This window comes from Coffea eugenioides, chromosome 10 (assembly GCF_003713205.1).
Source record: "Coffea eugenioides isolate CCC68of chromosome 10, Ceug_1.0, whole genome shotgun sequence".
Lineage (NCBI taxonomy): Eukaryota > Viridiplantae > Streptophyta > Magnoliopsida > Gentianales > Rubiaceae > Coffea > Coffea eugenioides.
The window spans coordinates 17814808-17836986 of NC_040044.1; the positions used below are offsets into that span (position 1 = coordinate 17814808).

General features: G+C 33.0%; 1 protein-coding gene across 2 annotated transcripts; it reads left to right on the top strand.

The window, feature by feature from the left end:
- The first annotated feature begins 5767 nt into the window (after positions 1-5767).
- On the top strand, positions 5768-15798 carry LOC113750896. 2 transcript variants are annotated; one of them, XR_003464681.1, is made up of 6 exons: positions 5768-5896; positions 10080-10177; positions 10244-10351; positions 10437-10596; positions 11453-11555; positions 12198-12292. XR_003464681.1 is itself a non-coding variant. In XM_027294836.1 (6 exons), the coding sequence occupies exons 2-5, from the start codon at positions 10147-10149 to the stop codon at positions 12241-12243; spliced, it is 345 nt and encodes a 114-aa protein (XP_027150637.1). In that variant the 5' UTR covers positions 5768-5896; positions 10080-10146; the 3' UTR covers positions 12244-12257; positions 15694-15798. The 2 variants fall into 2 exon arrangements, 1 of the variants encoding a protein (XP_027150637.1); XM_027294836.1 differs by lacking the exon at positions 11453-11555 and adding an exon at positions 15694-15798 and having other exon boundaries at positions 12198-12257.
- Positions 15799-22179: the final 6381 nt, after the last annotated feature.

Sequence of the window (22179 nt, forward strand, 5' to 3'; positions counted from 1 at the left end):
AATTTCCAAATATAATGCAAATGAGAGAAAAAGTCGGAGAAGTGGTGTTGTGTGATAATTGAAGGGTCCCCGCAAATGAAATTATCGGCTGTTAAAAAAACCAATTTTCTTTTCCATTTTTCTTTTACGATTGAGAAGGAAAAATTTGTTTTCACTTTTTTTTTTGAATATGATTCGTTGCATGCAATAGTGCATGCGGCGAGCTTTCTAATAGCCACATGCATAGATCTATTTTTTTATTTTTTTAATGAAACCCTAAAATATAATAACTAAACCCTAATTCCAAATTTATAAATCGTAAACCCTACTTTATAAAACCTAAACCCTAATTTATAAATCCTAAATCCAAATTTATAAATCTTAAACTCGAATTTATGAAGTCAAAATCCTAATTTCTAAACCCTAAATCCAAATTAATAAATCTTAAATACTAATTTATAAAGTTGAAATCCTAATTCATAAAACTTGAACCCTAATTTATAAACCCTAAATCGTAATTTATAAGCCCTTAATCCAAATTTATAAATCAAAAACCCTAATTTATAAAGCCTAAACCCTAATTTATTAATCTTAAATCCAAATTTATAAATCTTAAACACTATTTTATAAAGTCAAAATCCTAATTTATAAACCCCAAATCCAAATTAATAAATCTTAAATACTAATTTATAAAGCTGAAATCCTAATGCATAAAACTTGAACCCTAATTTATAAACCCTAAATCATAATTCATAAACCCTTAATCCAAATTTATAAATTGAAAACTCTAATTTATAAAGCCTAAACCCTAATTTATAAATCCTAAATCCAAATTTATAAATCTTAAACTCTAATTTATAAAGTCAAAATCCTAATTTATAAGGTCAAAATCCAAATTACTAAATCTTAAATACTAATTTATAAAACTAAAATCCTAATTTATAAAACTTGAACTTTAATTTATAAATCCTAAATTGTAATTTATAAACCCTTAATCCAATTTATAAATCAAAAATGCTAATTTATAAAGCCTAAATCCAAATTTATAAATCTTAAACTCTAATTTATAAAGTCAAATCCTAATTTATAAGGTCAAAATCCAAATTACTAAATCTTAAATACTAATTTATAAAGCAAAAATCCTAATTTATATAACTTGAACTTTAATTTATAAACCCTAAATTGTAATTTATAAACCCTTAATCCAATTTATAAATAAAAAATGCTAATTTATAAAGCCTAAATCCAAATTTATAAATCTTAAACTCTAATTTATAAAGTCAAAACCCTAATTTATAAACCCTAAATCCAAATTAATAAATCTTAAATACTAATTTATAAAGCTGAAATCCTAATTCAAAAAACTTGAACCCTAATTTATAAACCCTAAATCATAATTGATGATCCTAAACAAAAAAAATGGTCCTAAAATGTATTATGCTTTTAAGCAAAAATTAAGTTTAAAATATACTATTTTGTTTTCGCCACAAATTTAAATTGAACGCAGTTCGATCTAGGCCCATGTAAGTGTACACTTTATCAACCAGCTCGAAATAACCTATGCAATTTTTTACTAAAATGGCTTTTTTGCATCTCGGAGGATCATATGAAAATGTTCCTTCGATTTCTACTATTTTTCCTCCCCAATAAAACTGAATCACCAATGCGAGATCCGTGGACATATTTGTACCTAATTTTATGAATATTATTTATTTTAGATTCAAGCACTCAGGTGATTCTCAACATGAATTTAGATTAGCTAAACTAAAATTTATCACATCCAAAAAAAAATAATCATGAACGAAATAATATGCAGTAGTATTAAATCGTAGAATAATTAAACAAGAATGAATTTGTCATTAAGATAAAATTAACAGCACATATGCTATGAATATGTAATATTTAATGATTCCTATTTAATATTAATTAAACACTTATTACTATTATTTTGCACTATTACTACTATTAATATTTGTAAGTAATTACTACTACTTATGACTTTTTTTCTTATTAATATCGCACTTGTTACTATTCTTTTTTAGTAGTACAAGTATTACTATTACTACTGGGGGCCCATGCAATGCGTAGGAGTTTGATACATGTAATTTAAGATAATTGGTACTTTGTGTTTTATGTAATAACAACATAAATAAGAAAATGAATTAACATAAATTTATTAATAGGTGAAATGAATTAAAATTGTCATTGCAGAAATTGAAATGATGCAATTCAACTAAATTTTTTTTGAAATAAGAATGAAAAACTAAATTGAAATAAATCTATTCATTATTTTCAGAGAAATAAATGCATTTTTTTATATTTTTAATAAAAAAGCTAAAAAAATTCATTTTTTTGTATTGAGTTTTTAAATCCAAGGAATTTTTATAATGAACTTGAAGAAGATAAAATTATCTTCTAGGACTAAATTATAAGTTAACTGCAAGTTTTCTTGAATGTAGTTACAATAGAATCAAATAAGTTAACGAACATTTAAAAATTTATCTGTAGTTGAGGGTGCTGATTGTAGTCAGAACTCATTGGATTATAGCTAAATCCAAATAAAAAAAATTGTTGTAAATGAGGTCATTTGTTTTACTAATCGGTGAAATGAATAGTAATACAATTTTGTTGAAGTGATGGTATTAACAATAAGATGAATAGATAGATTTTTGACATTTAGTCACTTATATAGAAGCATTAAAATTAGCACAAATATCCAACGAAAGAGCAAACCAATGCCCATAAGTAAAACATCAAGTGTCAGGTATGCCTAGAAGTAAACCAACAAGCCATACATATAAATGCACGAATAGATCAATTTCATTGCCAAAGCAAATCATCGATACAAATAACAAGCTACAAATCAAATGCATCACGTATTTCCAGAAGCGAAACAATTTCACATATAATACATACATAAATCAAATACATTTATATGAAAATATTGACAAGCGTTGCATACTACTACTAAACAATTGCGTACCATATTACAAATATTCCCAGCAGAGCTTCTCCTCACAATTGCTCCAAATCTGTTAAAGTAAAGCGACACCATTACAACCACACCAAAAAAAATTTTTGGTTGTAAATAACACCCAATTTAACAATGCCTCCATTGAATTCATAACAAAAAACTACCATTTAAGAAGATAAATAACACCATCAAAGCGGAAACAACCCACACCACTTACCCCAAACTGAATCACCAAGAATAATTTCGCCCAACGAGCAAGGTGGAAAGCAAAGTACACAACCAGGACAAATAAACCTTTACAAGAAGCTTGAAAGATCATAACAGTAGGATTTGAAGCAAAAGTCGGAGAGCTGCAACTGAAGCTAATGCTCAGACATGAAACTGTCATAAACCATGTTCTCCAAGCCTTAATTGAGAACTAAAGAGTTTTAAGTAATTACACCAACACAAAGGGTATTAGCACTTGTGCCAACTGCTTGAAAGATCAGTACAACAAAATGACATTTCCAAAAACCCCTCCCTAATTAATTCCTATCACTAATTTGTCAATAAACCACTTTCTGCTAAGTTTAGTTATCAATTAATGATGTTTACATAAATTCAGTGAAACAAAGGTTGTTATCACTTATATCTACTGTTAATACAACTAAAATAATTGTACATTCCTACAATACCCATTCCTTTTACAAACAACACTTTATGTGCAATTACCACATAGAAGACTATTTATGCCAAAGCCAAAAACAAAAGTTGTATCAACAATTGTACTCTCCGTTATAACAACACTCCAAACAATCTCACAACCCCAAAATGGCCCCTATCCTTATGGTTGAAATCCAAAGATCATTTTTGCCTTAAACTCGTTCTTATATATTATAAGGAAGTAATTGCTAGTATTAGTTACAACCAGTATTAATATGACTATTATTAACTATCTACTATTACAATTAAATATTTTATAATGACTATTTACTTTACTATTTATCATTTGTCCTTTTCAACTATTAATTAATTATTTTTACTATTATTATTTATTTTTACTATTATTTAACATACGGGAGTACTATTACTTTTTTACTTTCATTATTTACTATATACTATTTACTATTCAACTTTTTTTTAGTATTTGCTTTTATTGTTATTATTATTACTATTACTATTTAGTATTTACTTTTTTACCTACTTGTACTCTTTACTTTTAATAGAAATTTTGACTATTCTAAATAAGAACATATTAAATATAATTATTAGTGACTGCTTGTACACAATAGTAACATTATAATGTAAAAACTTGTAAATCCTAAACATGAACATTAATTATTAATATAGTATTACTAATTTTGCTAATTTAAATACCAATCAAATGTACTAAATTCACAGTAGGTAATTAACTAGCTAACAAATTACTACTAATAACATATATCAAACTGATTAAATGTAATTCAACGTAACATATCGTACTTGTTACCTCTTAGCAATTTGATGTGATAGCTGTCCACCAACTTCAACACTGAGCAAAGGCTTTTTTTGACCGATACAGAAAATCAATGCGAACAACCATCTATGATTTCCTTTTTCCCGTTATAGCAAACCATAAACCAACAATCGGCTGCACAATGAGAAAGCACAAATGCAATACCACAATGCCAGTTGTTCTTCGACAGAAAATCTAAAGGCACAATTGCGATGACACAATGGAAATGGACAAATGCAGGACCACAATTGCAGGAGCTTTTCAATAGAAAACCCTAGCAATGGAACAAAGAAATTGGGAAGACTCAGAAAGGAAAGAAGAAGTTGGAGAGACCAAAGTATAAAGATGCAAATGGAGATCTCGTCGGTGATGTATTTGTAGCCAAACATTTTGAATCGTTGTTATCGACTATATCCATCTGTCGATCAATATTTAATCAATGGCCAAAAAAACTATTGGTGGGCATGGTTGGGTGGGGCTAAACATGCGACGTCCGACTTTAAACAAAAAAAAAAACTTAGCACCGTTGATCCACTTTTATCAATGGTGCGAAGAATTTTGCTAGATGCTGCAAATTTTTTTTTTTTTGTTTTTAAAGTTTGCACCGTTGATCCACTTGTGATCAACGGTGCTCAAATGAAGCCGCATCTATTGTTGGATGCAACGTTTGATTTTTTTTTTTTTGAAAAGAAGCTTTGCACCATTGATCACAAGTTGATATACATGATGAACGGTGATCAAGTATAGCCACATCCATTGTTGGATGCCGCATTTGAAATTTATTTTGTTTTTTAAAATAGCTTTGCACCATTGATCAACCAAGTTGATCAACAGTGCTCAAGTATAGCCGCATCTATTGTTTTTTTTTTTTCACTGTTCTTTGCATTGTCAGTTAAAAAAATTTGAAAATAAATTAACTTTATCTCTACGCTGCAAATTTCATTTGCGACGACCCCTAACACAGCATCAATTCCCCCACAACACCAATTTTGGCATGATCTCTTATTTTCGTAATGTTTACAGAAATTCACAACAGTATGCACTGTTGTGCATATAAGATTTATTCCTTTTAAGCAATGTCAAAATATTGTTAAATTCTCTAAAAACAATTCATTAGCCTTGTCAAAATTTTGTTAAATTCTCACGAAAGGTTAAAATAGTTTTGTTCAATTTCTCTAAAGAACAAGGAGTTAAAATGTTTGTGTCAAAATATTTCAAAAAATCCCTCCCACCTATTTTCCTTCAACCTCCACCGTCTTCAAAAGAGTTTCACGTTTTTTATCTCCTCTCGCAAATCTTTTCCTTCTTCAACCTTTCGTCTTCTTCTCCAAGTGGTGGAAAACTCTGGACCATGAGGTAGTTGCCATTAAACGCGTCTACCTCTCTCTCACCTAAGCAGTATTACCTAAAGAAAGAAAAAGAAACCCACAAAAAGCTTGGTACCCGCCAAAACTTGCTATCAAGTGACGGTACCTAACAACTTTCCCTCCCTCTGTACTTTCTTTTGTTTTTTCTTATTGAATTCCTGAAAATTATGCTTCAATGATTTTGTCGATTAAATTTGATATATGAGGGTGAATGTTAGTCGAAAATGTTTGAAACAGATTTGTGCAAAATGGTTTAAGGCCTTTTGTGCCTCCCATGTTTGATGAAATTCCCAAACAAAAATTCTTGTTGTGCAATAGCAAAAGCTTGCTCTTTCTGTCAACCATGCTCTTTTAACAACTCTTGAATGATGTTTTGTGAGAACCCTCACTTTAAAAGTCAATTTTTCTAAACTACATGCCTTACTCTAAGAATGAAACCACGGATTATAAGCCCTAGCATTGTATCCCCTATGTGTTATCGTATACACTAAGAAATTAAAACATTTTTCTTGAGTTAGTTGTAACTATTTCACCACTTATAATATACCCTTGCATAGCATTCTACATGTATTAAAACAATTTCCATGCATTACATTTCATATCCTTACTTTTAGCTAAAACAATTTTGTTGAGTTAGTTTCTTTTTCCACCACTTACATTGTACCAAGTGCCTTACCCTAGGATTTAAATTACTTATTCTATGCCCTTACAATATATTTTCTATATGTTATAGTAATTTCCATGTATAACATTCCATTTCATTGTAATTGAAGAAAAATATTTTCTTGAGTTTGTTTAAATTAATGCACCACTTGAAATTGACCAAGTGTTCTTTTCTTAAGTAGTAGAGATTTTTGTGTGAGATTAGAGTTGTTAAACAATTATGGATACATTTGGAAAGTTAAGAGAACCATTAGTCAAAGATTAAGAAAGTCTAGGTTACTAATGGAGCCATGTGGCAAAACCCTAGCCATGGGTTTGTTTGACTAAGGAATTAGAAAACAATTTAAAGACTAAACTTGGTTCCTTTTTAACCCTTGTTGGCCGAATTTCTTAGCACAAAAAGGGGGAAGAGAGAGAGCTCCATATACTTACCTTGAACCCTAGAAAAAAAAAACCAAGAACAAAAATCCAAAGAAGAAAGATCTAGAGTTTGTGAGAAAATTTCCTTCAATCTTTGAGGTTGTTTCAAGCCTAAAGCTTCTATTGTGGTGGTTTGTTAGGTGACCAAAGCAACTTGTAAGTAAGGTATGTAATCTTTAAAATTTGGGTTTATGATGTTATATCATCTACTTGAGGTTGAAATGGTGAAAAACAACTTGTTATGGTTGAATTTGGGGTTAGTTTCTTGAGTTAATCAAGTAATGGTTAGGTTTACTAATATGCATACCAAGTGTTTGATGAAATGTCTAACCCTTATTCATGTGTGTTTATGAAGTATTGATATGTTTTAAACCCCTATTTAGTTGGATTTAGTTGGATCTAATACTTGTTATGTGCAAGGAATGAAAATAACAAGAAGAGTAGAAGTTAGAAATTTTTAAAGTGTGCTGACCGAAACTTTTTAAGCTTGCTGCCCGGTTTTTCCTTGATATTTTCATGCACATTTTGGCTACAAATGTGAGTATTATATGTTGGGTTATGTGTGTGGAGGTTGTCTACAAAAAATTAGCCAATTTGGTTGAATAAATTTTGAGTTATAAACAAAGGAGGAAAACTGGACTAGGTCCAGAAATTTTCTGTCCAGCCATCTTGTTAAGGTCATAACGTGTTACTCACTGATCGGAATTGAGTGCCATTTGTGGCAATTGAAAGTAGACTCTTAGAGCTTTAAAACGGTACAAAGCTCATTTTCTGGTTCATCCCGAGCGATCCGTGGCGAGTCTGGAAAGTTGGCTGTCCGGGAAGTACTGTTCATCCGAGACAGTCCAGAAAGTTCATTTGGTTTCTTAATTTTGAGCCACTTATGTTGGGATTTTGGAAATGGTTTCTTCTAGACAAATTTAGCCTTATGAACCTAGTTTCCAATGCAACTGACGGAACCTAATTCTGACTTTCCCACAATGAGCAATGACCGTTTTCCCGAGGCTGGCCGGGCGAGACAGTTTAACCCGTAATGAAGCCTTTGAGCTGTAGTGAAACTTTTCTTTTGCCAAACTTTCATGTACATACTAGACTTGTTTTCCATGAACTTTCACCGTGGTTTAGACCCTATTTGCATGCCGGATTAAGTAGCTTAAGCTACTCACTTGGCCTCTTAATGAACCTATACTTTAGTAGGGAACGAATCCAATTATTAATGTTTTCACTCGTTGACCTAGGTTTGGGCAACGACGGTGATCGTAACTGAGACGTTTGACGTCGATTATTACTTTTGCTTGACAGGTGAGTGTTCCACTACCTGCTACTTGTTATGTGAAATATTTGTGTACTTGAAAGTATTGAATTGTTATTGTTTGAGCCAAACACTGTTTTAATTAAAATTGAGGCGAGTGTGTACTTTATTGCACTCGACCTTCCTTATTTTTTTTCTTTTCACTAAGGCTCTACTTACTGAATGAATTAACATGAAATGACATATTGCTATACATGACTGTGCTTAAGTTGCGTGGATGACATTCCACCAACTACTGTTACTGTTTGGGTACCCAACCTCATAGGTGAGTCGGTTGTATCGAGCCAGCAAGGGCTTGGTCGAGAAAGCTGATAAACCTTGAGGACTGTTTACTGTTCACTGGAAATTGAATCTTGCTTGGAGGTCCCTGGTGAAGCATAGCCGTTGTGCTTGCTTGTTGTGTTGTCCAGCACCACCAATGATAAAATCCTCGGCTTGATACTGTTTCATTGGAATCCTTGAGCATTGGAAACTCGGATTCCTGGTATACTCGAGTATTACCAAACTACTGTTTATGGAGTGCGGGTCCGGTGGGGGATTGTTTGGTGGACGGAGACAGGTGAAAGTGGTGTTCTACGGACCTATATACTGTTACAAGTGTTGACGGAGTGTCAACAGGAGGCAATTATGATCAAGCTCAAGTGGACCTTTGGCTTTTGAAAGCCACCCGTATCCTTGAATTGAACTGTGATTAAACTGTTATTTTACTGTACGGTGTTTAGTTGGCTATTTTGTGATTTTATGTGGCTATGTGTTTACTTGTTTTACCTGGAACCTCACTGGGCTTTAGCTCACCCCATTCCCTTTGTTTTCCTTAACAGATCGGGAAGGGATTTGATCGAGGGCTTTCTTAGCTTTATTTTGCCGTTCTTGCGTTTTGAGGTTGTAACTTTCGTTTAAGCGGACTTGTAAGCTTAAATTCTTAAGGATGCTTTATATTATGTAATTTTGAGTGAAGCGTGGTAAGTTGGCATGCGATGATATATGTACTAAGCTGAATTGTTGGATTAGTGATTATGTTTGAGTTAGGGTTTCAATCCCCTGCATTGTCAAATGTTACATTCGTTTCATTGATGATATTAGTACTTTGAACGACTGAGTCCTGACGAGAGCTGGGCAGGCAGTCCGCTGATACCCTAGGGTTTGCCCTAGGGAGAGGTGGGGCTGTCACATGTTTTTTGTTTGAGTTTGGATGATTTTCAAAATTGCTTATACGGTCTCATATTTGTGAACCCGTATAGAGTTTATAGTTATTGTTGTAAAATGGTATAAATAATAGGTCCAATTAGTTGAATTAAATGAGTTGATGACGAGTGTGTATGGTTCACACTTCAAGTATTCCTATTAAGTTATGGTGATAGATATGTTGCTGACTTTATGTTTGTGAAGGTCAATTGTTCTGCTCTTTGATTAGAATCTATAACTTCTAGGATTGTTGAAACAAATTTGACTTGCATTACTAGATGCTGGAAATCACAAAGCTTGATAGCGAGAGGAAAGATTTTTCTGACTTTAGTTGTAACTGGAGCCACGTTCTATTGGTCATCTTATTTCCCTCACTGAAATCAATTTTGTCAAAGTTGACTTCGAAATTGATTTCCCCATTTTTGGAGCTCCACTGAACCATCACAAGTTGATTAATTTTTTATAAAAATGCCAATATCCTGTGAAATAACCAATATTCCTGCAATATTTTTGTTTTTGACACGTGGTTGTATAAATCTAAGGTCATTGAAGAAGAACCTGTAATAAAATTTTTTATGGAGCAATGACCAACTAATGGATCCTTTTGATTCCTGAAGTAGCACACTTGTTTCTCCCCTAGCTACTCTGTTTTTCTATCTTCTGTATAACACCCTTTTTTTAATTTGTGGTTTTGATTTTGTTTAGGGTTTCTCTCCTTCTTTAACTTATTAATGTCCCAGAGCTCCAACAAAGCTTGAAGAATCAAGTTTCAATGGGAAAACCAGGATTTGCAAGAAAAAGAGGTAAAATTTCCTTTAGTTTGCTTCGCAATGTTTGTTTATACTTATTAATAGGTACATCATATATAGGATTGAAGAGAGTGAATAGTTCAAAGCCATTTAAGAAGTTCAAAAATCTGAAGCTAAATCCTGGAGCAGAAAAACTTGTACCTAAGCAACCTCTAGAAAATGACTCAGGTGAGCCAGTATTACATTTTATTTTTCTTTTAAGGATTTTTTTTTGTTATTAGTGATTTTTTTTTGTCTTTTTTAAATGTTCTAGAGGATTGGTCTAATGAAAATTCTGAGGCTGAATTAGAAACCAAAGAAGAAGAAGAAGTAGAAGAGGATACTGTTTTTAACAGAAAGCCAACAATGTATGACAATTTATTGAAGAGGTTGGGATCAAGTAGTCAATTAATTGCAAATGCGATTAAACAAAGGTAGTGCTCTGGTGCTCCAAAATCTGCGTCTGCCTTTTTCTTTATCTGTGAAATATACCCCCTTTTGATTGTGATGGTGAATTATTTACTTCTTAATGGTTTTATGTGTTTAAAATTTGCTGATTGACCATAGTCGATCATTTAGATAATGTCTTGATGATGATATTGGAATTTTCAATGTAGAAAGTGCTGTTTTCATTGCATTGAATGTTTGCTTGAGTTTTATAATGGCCAGTCTGGAAATAAATTCAGTGTACTCTGCGAATAAAGGAATACATGTTATAAGAGTTTGTTATGTATTACATGTTTTTATTTTTATCTGCGTAGTATGTCCTCTTTTGATTTTGCTGGTTAATTATTACATATTGATTGTTTAATGCGTTTAAAATTTGCTGATTGAACCTGTGGGATTTTCGTTGCTTTTGAAAGTCTATCATTTGTTATATGTATTGCATGTTTTTATTTTTATCATACCCCCTTTTGATTTTGCGGGTTAATTATTACATATTGATGGTTTCATGCGTTTAAAATTTGCTGATTGAACCTGTGGGACTTTAGTTGGTTTTGAAAGCCTATCATTTGGAAACTGTGACTTGGATGATTGGCAATTTAATGTAGAAAGTGCTGTTTTGGTATATGTAATGCATTGCTTGAGGTTGCTAATTGTCATTTTGGAAGAATTTGTAATAGTCTTCCTTATCGAGAAGTGTAGTACTACGCTGCAAAATCATCTTCCTATCAAGATGAAGGACTCTTAGAGTTTTACAGTGGCTTGTTCTCTTGAGAATATTTTTGTAGATAGGTGCTTATATGATCTTAGATCTAGTGTTAATTTAATGTCTTTCTCAATTTTTAGGATATTGAAGTTTGCCAAACTTATGCCAACAATGGTGATTCTATAACTTATTGATCGTTTGGCGAGATATTCCATTGGTGTTGCAGAACATATATTTATGAAAGTTGGTAAATTTTTTCATTTTGCAAATTTTCTTATTTTAGAGATGAAAGAGGATATTAATATGTCCATAATTCTTGGTAGAGCATTCTTGGTTATAAGAAGGGCTAATATTGATTTGTTAGAAGGAAAACTTACATTAAAAATAGGTAAGGATAAACAAGAGTTTAATGCTTTTTAATCTTTTAAATGTCCTTTGTATGATGAGTCCTCTTTGCATATTGATGTCATTGATTTCTTTTATGGAGAAATATTCTTCAAAATTTGTGTTAGAAAGTACGGCACAAGACTTAGAACTCATGTTTTTAGCAGATCATCGCAAGTATCCTTCTTGGATAGTATGAAACTGTACTTTTGATGAAGAAAACTATGAGAGATTTTGAACACACACAGTGCAAGTGAAGTTGATGAACCAATTTATTTATTATAAATACATTTAGTCCTGTATTTGGTTGATGATGTTAAATATAATGCTTATTGGGAGGCGAATCCAATTTTCTGCCTTTTACTTTATGTATTTTTCCTTTGTTTTCTGTTTTTAGGACTGGGGTGGTGTTTAGTCAATTACGATTTTTATTCTTTCTAATTAGGCTTTGGTGATATTAGCTCCTATTTATAGTATTTTCTTGTCTCATTGTTTTGGCAGGATTTCAACTAAAAGTATACTTCATGGATATCTAATGGCAGTTTGAATTCTTCACATTTGGTATTCAGTACTAACTTATATATCAGAGGATTTTTACTTTCACTTCTTTCTTTATTTTTCCTTGGTTATTTTTCAAATCCACATTGGAGGAATTATTTTATTTTTATTTTGTTCCCTAAACGGTAATGGCTAGTATTTCAAGGTTATGATTATTGGAGACTTATCTGTAAAAGTTAAATGTCAGGTGGCATTGTCTTTAGAATGCTTCTTTGCTGAATAATCTTGTATTTTGATATTTTCTTTTGGTTATTGGTTGACTTTTTTAGGTATTGAAAATATTTAGTGGGCATTTTTCTTGTAAAATTGGGCTTCTCTATATTAATGGGATACAAAGTAGGTTGGTTCTTTTTTTTGGATATTATTTGGACTTAATTGTGTAATGGCTTATGTATACTCCTATAGTCAATATCGTCTAGTAACTAGGGGTTTTCATTTGGAAGATACTGAATTTCGTGTCAAACTGTGAGGACCCGCAAAATTCTCCTTGTTTTATTTTATTTTTTTATTTTTTCGCGTGCATTTTCCTTACTTTAAATCAATTAATCATTTAATTTTCAGAGATTTTATAAGTGAGTGTCGTTTTTAAATCATTTTTTTTCTAGTATAAGTGCGTACATGTTAAGTTTGAGGTGCATTATGGATGTGAGATCCTGGATTCCTAATTTTCTCAAATAAATTAAATATGGGTAATTATAGTAGCTATTGTGTGAAAAATGTATTTTACCATGTGTTTTAATTTTCAAAGAGTATTTTACATACCAAAATTGAAAAATTTAATTGAATCATTAAAATCCTACTTTCAAAACTAAACCTTTAAGTTTAAATTAAATTCAACCAATTAATATTTTCGTGATTGTATGTGCATGCATGCATGTTTAGTACGGGGGTTCGAGTGATTAGTACCTTGGGTTAGTGTGCTTAAGTTAGTTAGCATTAAGTGGATATTAAGTTATAAACCAATGGGTTAATTACATTGGATCAAGTAGAGTTTTAGTGTTAGGCCTTTAAGTTTTAATTTCATTAGAAGCCTAAGCCATAAACCCATTAATTACCCAAGCCCATGACCCATCTCTTGTTTTGCTTTGCTATTAATAGACTTAGCTATTAAGTTAGTAGGACATAAGACAAAACAAACAAAGCCAACACCAAGAACAAGCTGCCGTGAGCTTGGAGAAGAAGAAGGGCAGCATCGGTGAGCTAGGAGAAGAAAGAAAGAAGGAAAAAAAAAAAGAAAGAAAGAGAATCATTGGGGTTATTCATCCAACCTTGCTTGCAACCAACCAAGGGAACTTTGTTGGAGAGTTGGAGCTCAAGGATACATCTCCTCAAGTAAGTTTCAGTCACCAAAGCTGGTCGTTGGTTTGGCTCATGAACTTGTACTGATTTTGTTTCTTTTGGTGAATTGATGACCAAGCTTGTGATATATGATGAATTGTTGGATGAATTTCTGTGTTTCATGCTTCAAGAGAATCAGCCAGCTAGGGTTATGATTAAGGATTTGAGGTAAACCAGTTTCCTAACTCTTGATTCTTGTGGTACAACTTATGATTGATGATTGGAAGTTGAATCTAACTAGCTAGGAACTGATTTGAATGGCTGGAAATTCGTTTGATTGGGTGGAATTTAAATGAACTTCAAGTATTGCTTTTCTGTCAAGATTTCTGTCCGAAATTAGTCTGAAATTTAGAACATGTTGGGAGCTGAATTAGCCTTAGCACAAAACATGGAAGTTGTAGATAATTGAGTGCAGAGTATTCCTGTAAATTTTGAGCTCAATCGGAGCAGAGTATCTTGTGAAATGACAAAATTACCCCTGCTACCCAGTTTCTGTCAAAAATGATAATCAGCCTCTGTAAGTGGTTAGTTTGACCAGGAATAATACCGAATTGGTTGTCGATGTCTTCTTAAGAATTATAGCCTTATATCTTAGCTTTCAAATGGCTTTGGAGTTACCTGAATCAGAGTTGTGTGTACTGAGATATGATTGAATGAATCAGGACTGCTAGTTGAATTTCACAGTGAGTTTCGAACTGGAAAATCTGGGGTTGTTTTGATAAATTTGACCTAGTTAGGGTGAGAACTGGACTAAGTAGTCTTCATCAAAGTTAAATCCCTCTGTCTTAGCTTCGAAACGGTATAACTTTCACTTCAATCCAATAAGCGTAGTTTCGGTTATGTCCGATACGCTAAGTAGCGGTGAATCTGCCTTTTTGGTTTCTTAGCTTAAAGCTCATTTCCGGTCATTTTCCTAGCTAAATCTTGTACTTGAATGACTTTGAGCCTATTGAACGGCTGTTGTGATGAATTTATATTGTGTATGACTTTGGAATTGATTGAGAAAAATAATGAAGCCATAAATGGCTGAAAAATAGGTAAATACAAAGGGCGTGCTGCCCAAATTTACACTCGAGAATTAGGTAACGATTTGAGAGCGAATACCATATGAACCATCTAGGATATTTGCGTCTTCTTTTATCGAGGTATATAAGTTCGAATCTGGCCGAAACTTGTACACTTGGAAAAATGAAATTTACGACTAATAGAAATATGTTTTCTTCATTTCTTCAACTCAAATGGATATTTCAAATTTTTACGAGCGAGTATAAGTTTTCCAAATATTTTACTCATGTCCTTTGGTTTAAATGTACTCTTTTCACTTCCAAATTGTACTAGTAGTATTTGAATTGTCTTCGATTCACCTAACTTTTGCTGGAGGAACTGTAATATTTTCTCTTGATTAACCTTATGGTTCATCGGTGATTGAGAGTGTTACCCGGAAAGATATTCTGGACGCTATTTCGCCTTAATAGGTGAGTGTTCCTGGTTTGTTTTAATTTCATTGATTATGTGGCTTGGTATAGATGAATGATAACATGTTAAATGCTTTCCATGATTGCTAAAACGAGTTTTCTAGGCGAGTGTGTATTTTATCGCACTCGACCTAAATGAATGTGAAATTTTCAATGATTGAATGATTATATGTGCATGATTGTCAGCCTTTTGGCTGAATTGGACCCTGCCCTTCGTTACTGATTGACTCGAGCCAGAAGCGGACTCGGTCGGGCGATTTAGTGACCCTAGGTGAACGTTTGGTATACTCGAGTATTACCTTGTAGTCTGGTGGAGCCTGGCCAACGTCCAGGAGGGGGTGAAATGAAATGAATGAACGAATGTCAATGTAAATGAAGGGTTTTACTTATCAAATGCATTTTTCAAACGATTGGAGAAATAAGGAAATGAAAGGAGAATGACTGAATGAATGAATGGCTCCAAGTGAGCACGTATCCTTTTAATGAATGTTATTATCGCTTTATATTGTCATGTTTCTTGAATTACTTGCTATCTATGGTTAATGTATTGAACTGTTTGTTTGTTTATGTGTTTGGAACCTCACTGAGCTTTTAGCTCATTCCGTTAGTTTTGTTTTTTTTAACAGGGGATGCGAGTAAGGACGAGAGCTCTGTATAGACTAGCCTAGTCTAGTTCTTTTGATCCTTTTGTAATTGTTCTCGCCCTAGCATTCGGCAAGGGTTGGATGTATGAGGAATTGAGAACTTTTGTACATTTGATTTTGTAATTTCTTTTGAGATAGAAATGTCTATAAGTATATGTTCTAAGCTTGGAATCGTTATTATACTTTGCCTTGTGGTTTTGTTTCGATTTTATCTGAGGTGAATGACTGAGTCCCAGCGAGAGGTGGGCAGACGGTCCGCCGAACCCTTTGGTTCACCTTAGGGGAAGGTGGGGCTATCACACAAACAGCTATGATGGCTATGAGTATGTTTCTTAAACGATGAAAGTTGAGTAATTAGATTCCTTCATTTGGAAGATGTTGGAGTTCATGTTAAAAGGTTGAACAGTTAAGGATTAAGTATATTTCCTCCTAGTAAAAATTTAAAAAGTTCAAGTGTGGGGGGAAAGTGAAAATTTTGAAAAAGAGAGAGAAAATATCAAGAAAGAAAAGTAGTATAACTATCGGTTAGCCTGTGAATCCTTGTGTTTATGTAGATATGTTCGAGATTTTAGTTAATGGTTGGCCATCCTTGTAGGGCTTGCTTACTGAATATTTAATATACTTAACTTGACTAGCCAAACTTGAACAAGTTAATGGTACTAGAAGAAAGCCAGAGAAGAATTTATTAGGTACACTATTGACGGGTTTTTAATAAAAGTACAAGTTTAATTCCGAAATATACCCGTTTTGACTGCAAGTATACAGGTCAAATTAGTAGTTTAGGGCAAATATCGGGTCGATCCCACGAGAAAGATTGGATAGTTACCGGCACTACTAAAGTTTCTCTATTATTTAGACGATCACTGGATTAAAAGAAATAAAATTATGCTAAATTTATGCAAGATAATAGCAGATAAAAACTCCTTAGGTTATGATATCCCTAACTACTCATGCAAATGCTATTTTTGGATAATTGATTACCACTATCTTGACTAGTTATGGCGTAATTTCCTTATGCATGTGAAACCTACTTTCGTAGTGAATCAACTATACTTATAACTAATTCATACCTACTCTCGTGGTTATGAAATTAGCTACAAGTTAATTACCTCTATGAAATTACATAAAATGAATCACTAAAGCCACAAAGGTGCACCTCTACTCTCGTGAGTGTACTCCCTAACTTTAGCACTTCTTGAACCAGTGTTAAATCTCAATTTTTATTGCAGAAGCAACACCTTAGATAATCACAATTAATGGTACCAAGTTAATTATGATTTAAAGAGCTAAAGTGCAAAATAACTTGCTCAAATAACCAAATAATGAACACTAACAATTATAGAAAGTTCAACCAAACCCAAGGTATAAACTTTAAAGACACATAAAATCCAAAACTTGCATATTAACCATACTTAAGAATCCAATACAAAAGATAAAGAATTGGAGAAGAGATAACCCCTGTCACATGAGTTTCAACTCCTCCTTCTTCATCTCCATCTTTATCCTAATCTAGTCAAATTACAAGAGTGGATGAGCTATACTGCTCTATTCTAAACTAATCTAACACTCAGAAGATGTAAGAACTACATTTCTGCATTCCTAGGTTTTCTCCCATCTCTCCTTCATCTTGCAAGTTTTAATGGCTATATAAAGATAAAAATGATCAAGAAATGAGGATTTACACCTTCCCTTTACAGCTGGTAGTGGGTGTCACATGTCTAGCATTACATGTGACTTATTGGAGGTGAAAATAACTTGTTCGCGTAGAGAGCAGCCTTTTCTGACCACAATCCGGCCAAATTCCGGCCGGATTGCTACAGTGACTTTTTGTACAATTTCTGTTCAATCTTCACTGCTGCTCTGATTTTGCCTCAACTTCAACTGAACCTTTCTTGATGATAGAAGTTGAATTAGTTCTTGATCAAAACATAAAACTTGTATCCCTTTGTGTTAGCTTTCCAAGGCATTAAGAATCATCGAATTTGTAGCTCTGTGGACCGAAAAATGACTGAAAATACCCTTGACTGCTCACTGCCTTTTCTCAGCTTCGACCAATAGAAATTGGCTACTGTAATTCGGCTTTTTGACAGGAAAAACCTTCGAATTGGATTTCAATATCTTCACAAGATTTGTAAATCTATCTCATATCTTCAAAATATTTTAAGAATCATCTCAATCCGATCACTGTAGCTCAAGTTATAGTCGAAATACGCAGATGTGTCAAACCTATCAACTTCCTTTTCATCCAAATGAAGTATATTTCCAACTCCTATACAAATTATGGATAAAATACAAATAAAAAGTGACATAAACCTCATTTAATCACTTAAGAGCATCTTACACCAATTATAACCAAAATGATCCATTTTCTTCCTACAATATTGCCAAAGTGACTAAAAATGAAATAAAATATCATTCGAATATAGCGTAAATTAGTCACTTATCAACTCCCCCACACTTAAATCATTGCTTGTTTTCAAGCAATTCACACTTAATCAACTACAATGATTCAAGAGGTGAAACAATATATGTACTTTTTTCGAATTTAATTTCTCAAGACTTGGCAAACAATCATTATACAATTGTTCAAATTACACTAATACTTATAATATCAAGTAAAGGAAAGATAATTATGCCCTAAATTCAACAAGTTAGACTTAATCTCTCACCCTAACCTAATTTCACAAGTAAGCAAGTCACATAGTCAATTTATAGCTATCCTCTTCCCAAAATCTTTAACTAAGAGGGATTTATTCATACTTGATTTTTTTTTACTCAAATAGTGAAAATATTTTTTGACGCGAAAATCGACACTTTTAAGTGAAGATTTCCGGTTACTCCACAATTCACATATTCAAGTTGCTATGCACACTCTTAATTCAAGTACCTTTTTACACGAATGTCGATATTTGTAGATGTCAACCCCCGATTGCTCGGTACATGAATCATTGGAGTAGAACAAAAACTCTTATTCTTCTTTTTTTTTTTCAAAAGTAAAAGACAATAGATAGATATTCTCTCTTAACAATTACACAAGAATAATCAAAGGAAGAATATAGCTTTTATTGGCTATATCAATCACTTGCAAAATTAAGTAAAGAGGAGAAATCTCATTAAACATGTAAAATTATAGACATAATTTTTCCTACTTTACCAGATATACTTTCTAAAATGTAAAAATTCTAATTACATAATAACCATTTTCAAGTCAAATGAGGACTAAATCTTCCAAAATACATATAAAATTTCAACAAGTGGAAGAATTAGAGCACTTAAAGTTGGAATAAATTGGTCCTTTTTAAATAAAAGTGCAAAAATTTGAAAAGTTTTTGGGCCATAGTGAAATATTGAAAAAGATTTTAGAAAAATTTTGACAGAGTTTTTCCTTGTAACTAGACGAAACTCCCTGCCAACAAACCCAATTTCAAGAAAATTATCCGCATGGCAACATTTTCAAGCACAATTCCAACATTTCTCATGCATTTAAGTTCTCAAAATATCATCACATGGCATTAAAATGTAAGTTCAAATATTTCTCTCCCTTACACTTAAACTTCACATTGTCTTCAATGTGAGAAAGGAAAAATAAAAAAAATAAGAGAAAGTAATATTCCCCTAATGAACATACGCTATCCAAATCCATGGCCAAGTGATGAATTTCCAACTTCATTTAAGAAAGAATAGAGAGTTCAATTAATGCACCCTGAAAAAGGCAAAATCAAAATAAAACAGCTTCTTAAGAATAAAAAGTTGCAACCAACAAGAAGAAAGCATGCAAATCAAGGAAAAAAGGAAAAATGATCAAGCATGTGGAACCACACAATGTTCAAGGGATAAAAACATGAAATGAGCTAATCTTCGCTAATCAAGTATATGCATTAGTATCCAAAGCAAAGAGAAGCTAATTTCACAAAATAAGCCCACCATCATGAACAAAGTAAGTTCCATTTATACATTTTGTCATCAATGATCAAGTCCCCTCAAGTACAAAAGTAATCTCAAAATTGAGGTAAACACACCAAGCCAAAATATAAATGACCTTCTTGAGAACTCATGAAATACTAAAAACCATTGAAGCACAAGGATTATAAGTGAATTTATGAATTTCATCAATTAAGGTCATCTTCAATTCACCTCTTCTTGTAGAATTACCTAAGAATTCAAGAAATCATTCAACCAAGCACATTTTCATTCATTAGGTAATCTAAATTACTCACATGAATATCATACTCCCACAAGCTAATTAAAATGCTACCTTGGCCATTTAATATGCAACTTTGTCACCAAACCAAATTAAGCATAAAATTAGCAAAAATTCACCAAATAAATACAATAAATGCAAACCACAAGATTTATTTATCACTAACAACCACCAATAGCTTCAATAAGCTCAAATAAATACACCTAACTTCACATATTAAAAATTGCCTAAAAGTAGAAAATATTCAACCATGGTAAAGTTCAAATAACAAAGTTAGGTGAAACTTTGCTACCTCAAAGTGGTTTGGTGATGTTTAGTGATGAACATGATGTGAAAACCCCCAAGAAACGTATTCCAATTTGGCTTCAATTGAGTGATTCAAGAAGGTGCAACCCTAACGAATGGTAAGCTTGAAACCACTTTAGAGTTGTTTTTTTTTTGAAAGAATGTGAACTATGAAATCCACTCTAAAGGTTAAAAGGAGTGTTTTGGTGAAGTTAGTTTGAAGATTAAATGGTGAAAAGTGGTGTTTTATGAGTGGTGTGTGTCTGAGTTGTAAGTGTGTGTGTAGGTTGAAGAAAAAGGGAAGGAAAAAAAATGAGGAATCAGTGAATGGATTCCTTCTTGAAGCTAAAGCATTGTTAGAATCCGGCCGGAAATTGGAGGGATTTGTGGAGGAATTGCTGGCACAAACTTTTTTTCTTCCGGCCGGAAATTGGAGGGATTCATGGCCAGATTTGCTACAGAAAAATGCATTTTTTGCAATGTTTTCATCCAAGTTTGCTTGGCCAACTTTCCGCATTCCACCGGTATCCACTTGCTTTCATGTTCTTTGAATAAAATCCAAGTTTAACATTGGAAATGTATCTTTCTAAACCAAATACACTTGAAAATACATGATCATGCATGAATATAACTTTAACATGAAGCACTTCAAATGCATCAAATGTATCAAATGAACATGAAAACTCCCTTTTGCCTCAATATAGACACTTTTGCAATTGAGATCATTTGCATGAACTCTTGCCATTGTCACCTATAAAACACACAAAAATACTAGTTAAACAACTAAAACCTACTAAAAATAAGAAATCATTGGATTGCCTCCCAACAAGCGCTTCTTTATAGCCATTAGCTTGACTATATAACCTCATTATCAAGGAGGTTTAGTTAACGAATAATCCACCATTTTTGGACATGATGAATCATTAAAATGTGGCTTAATAGCAAAAGTCACATGTTCTAATGATGTGAGATGTGGAAGTGACTTATCTATCTCAAGTGATTCATAGGTATTACCTTGAATATGCATCACTTGATAACTCACCAAAGGAACGTCCACATGGCTTTCTTGGGCTATAGTGTGACGCCTCCACTTCTCCCTAAGGTGAACCAGAGTGTATCCGCGGGACGCCTGCCCAGCTCTCGCCAGGACTCACGCAATTTCCCATTCAAGCTTAATACAACACTAAATTACAACCAGATAAAGTAATTGCAAATAGTGCGGAAATTTTCAAACTTAACAACACATAACCATTATTCAATCCTTACAATAGGTTTCCAAAATACATCCCAAATACCAAAATTTTTTGTAGCCACAATATTTGGCCACTAACACCGGGGCCCTATTACAAAATATCACAAAAGGGTTCTTCCATGTCTCAACCCCTCCATTCCTGTTAAGGAAAACAAATCTATAGGGTGAGCAAAACGCTCGTGAGGCCAAGAACACACATGCAAGCACGTAGTTCAAGTAACACTCCCAAATTAATCAATTTAAAACAATAACCATTCAATAAAGAGCACTTCATTGAAAAGTAAATAGAAACAATTCAAGGATATGGGAGCTCTCAGGAGCTATTTTCCACTTGCACGATCACGAACCTCCACGCGTTGACACTCCGTCAACCGGGTAGGTTTAATCCATAGAAACGTCACTTACACTTCCACTTCTCAACCTTACATACCACACCGGACCCGCAATACATTTATGAGGCGATACTTCAGCGAGTATGCCAAGCAAGACCTCTCAATAGGTCGAGCTTATGAAATCTTATGGTTCACTGAGGAGTTCGACCAAACCCATGCTGGCTCGAGTCCAAGGCTAGCCAATAAGAGAGTTTGGGCGTCCCCCACTTTTACACTTTTGTATCGAGGAGGTTCACTCCAACGACTTATGCAATCACAGCATAAATAATCACTTAAACACTTCATATATATTCACTTAACAAGTTACTTTAAACAAGTAATCACTTCACTTCACGAAC

Excerpts from the sequence above, each read along its gene's own strand:
- LOC113750896 (XM_027294836.1), top strand. The coding sequence starts at position 10,147 with ATGGGAAAACCAGGATTTGCAAGAAAAAGAG. Across the intron at positions 10,178-10,243 it reads AGGATTTGCAAGAAAAAGAG|GATTGAAGAGAGTGAATAGT; the intron begins GTAAAATTTCCT and ends CATCATATATAG. Across the intron at positions 10,352-10,436 it reads ACCTCTAGAAAATGACTCAG|AGGATTGGTCTAATGAAAAT; the intron begins GTGAGCCAGTAT and ends TAAATGTTCTAG.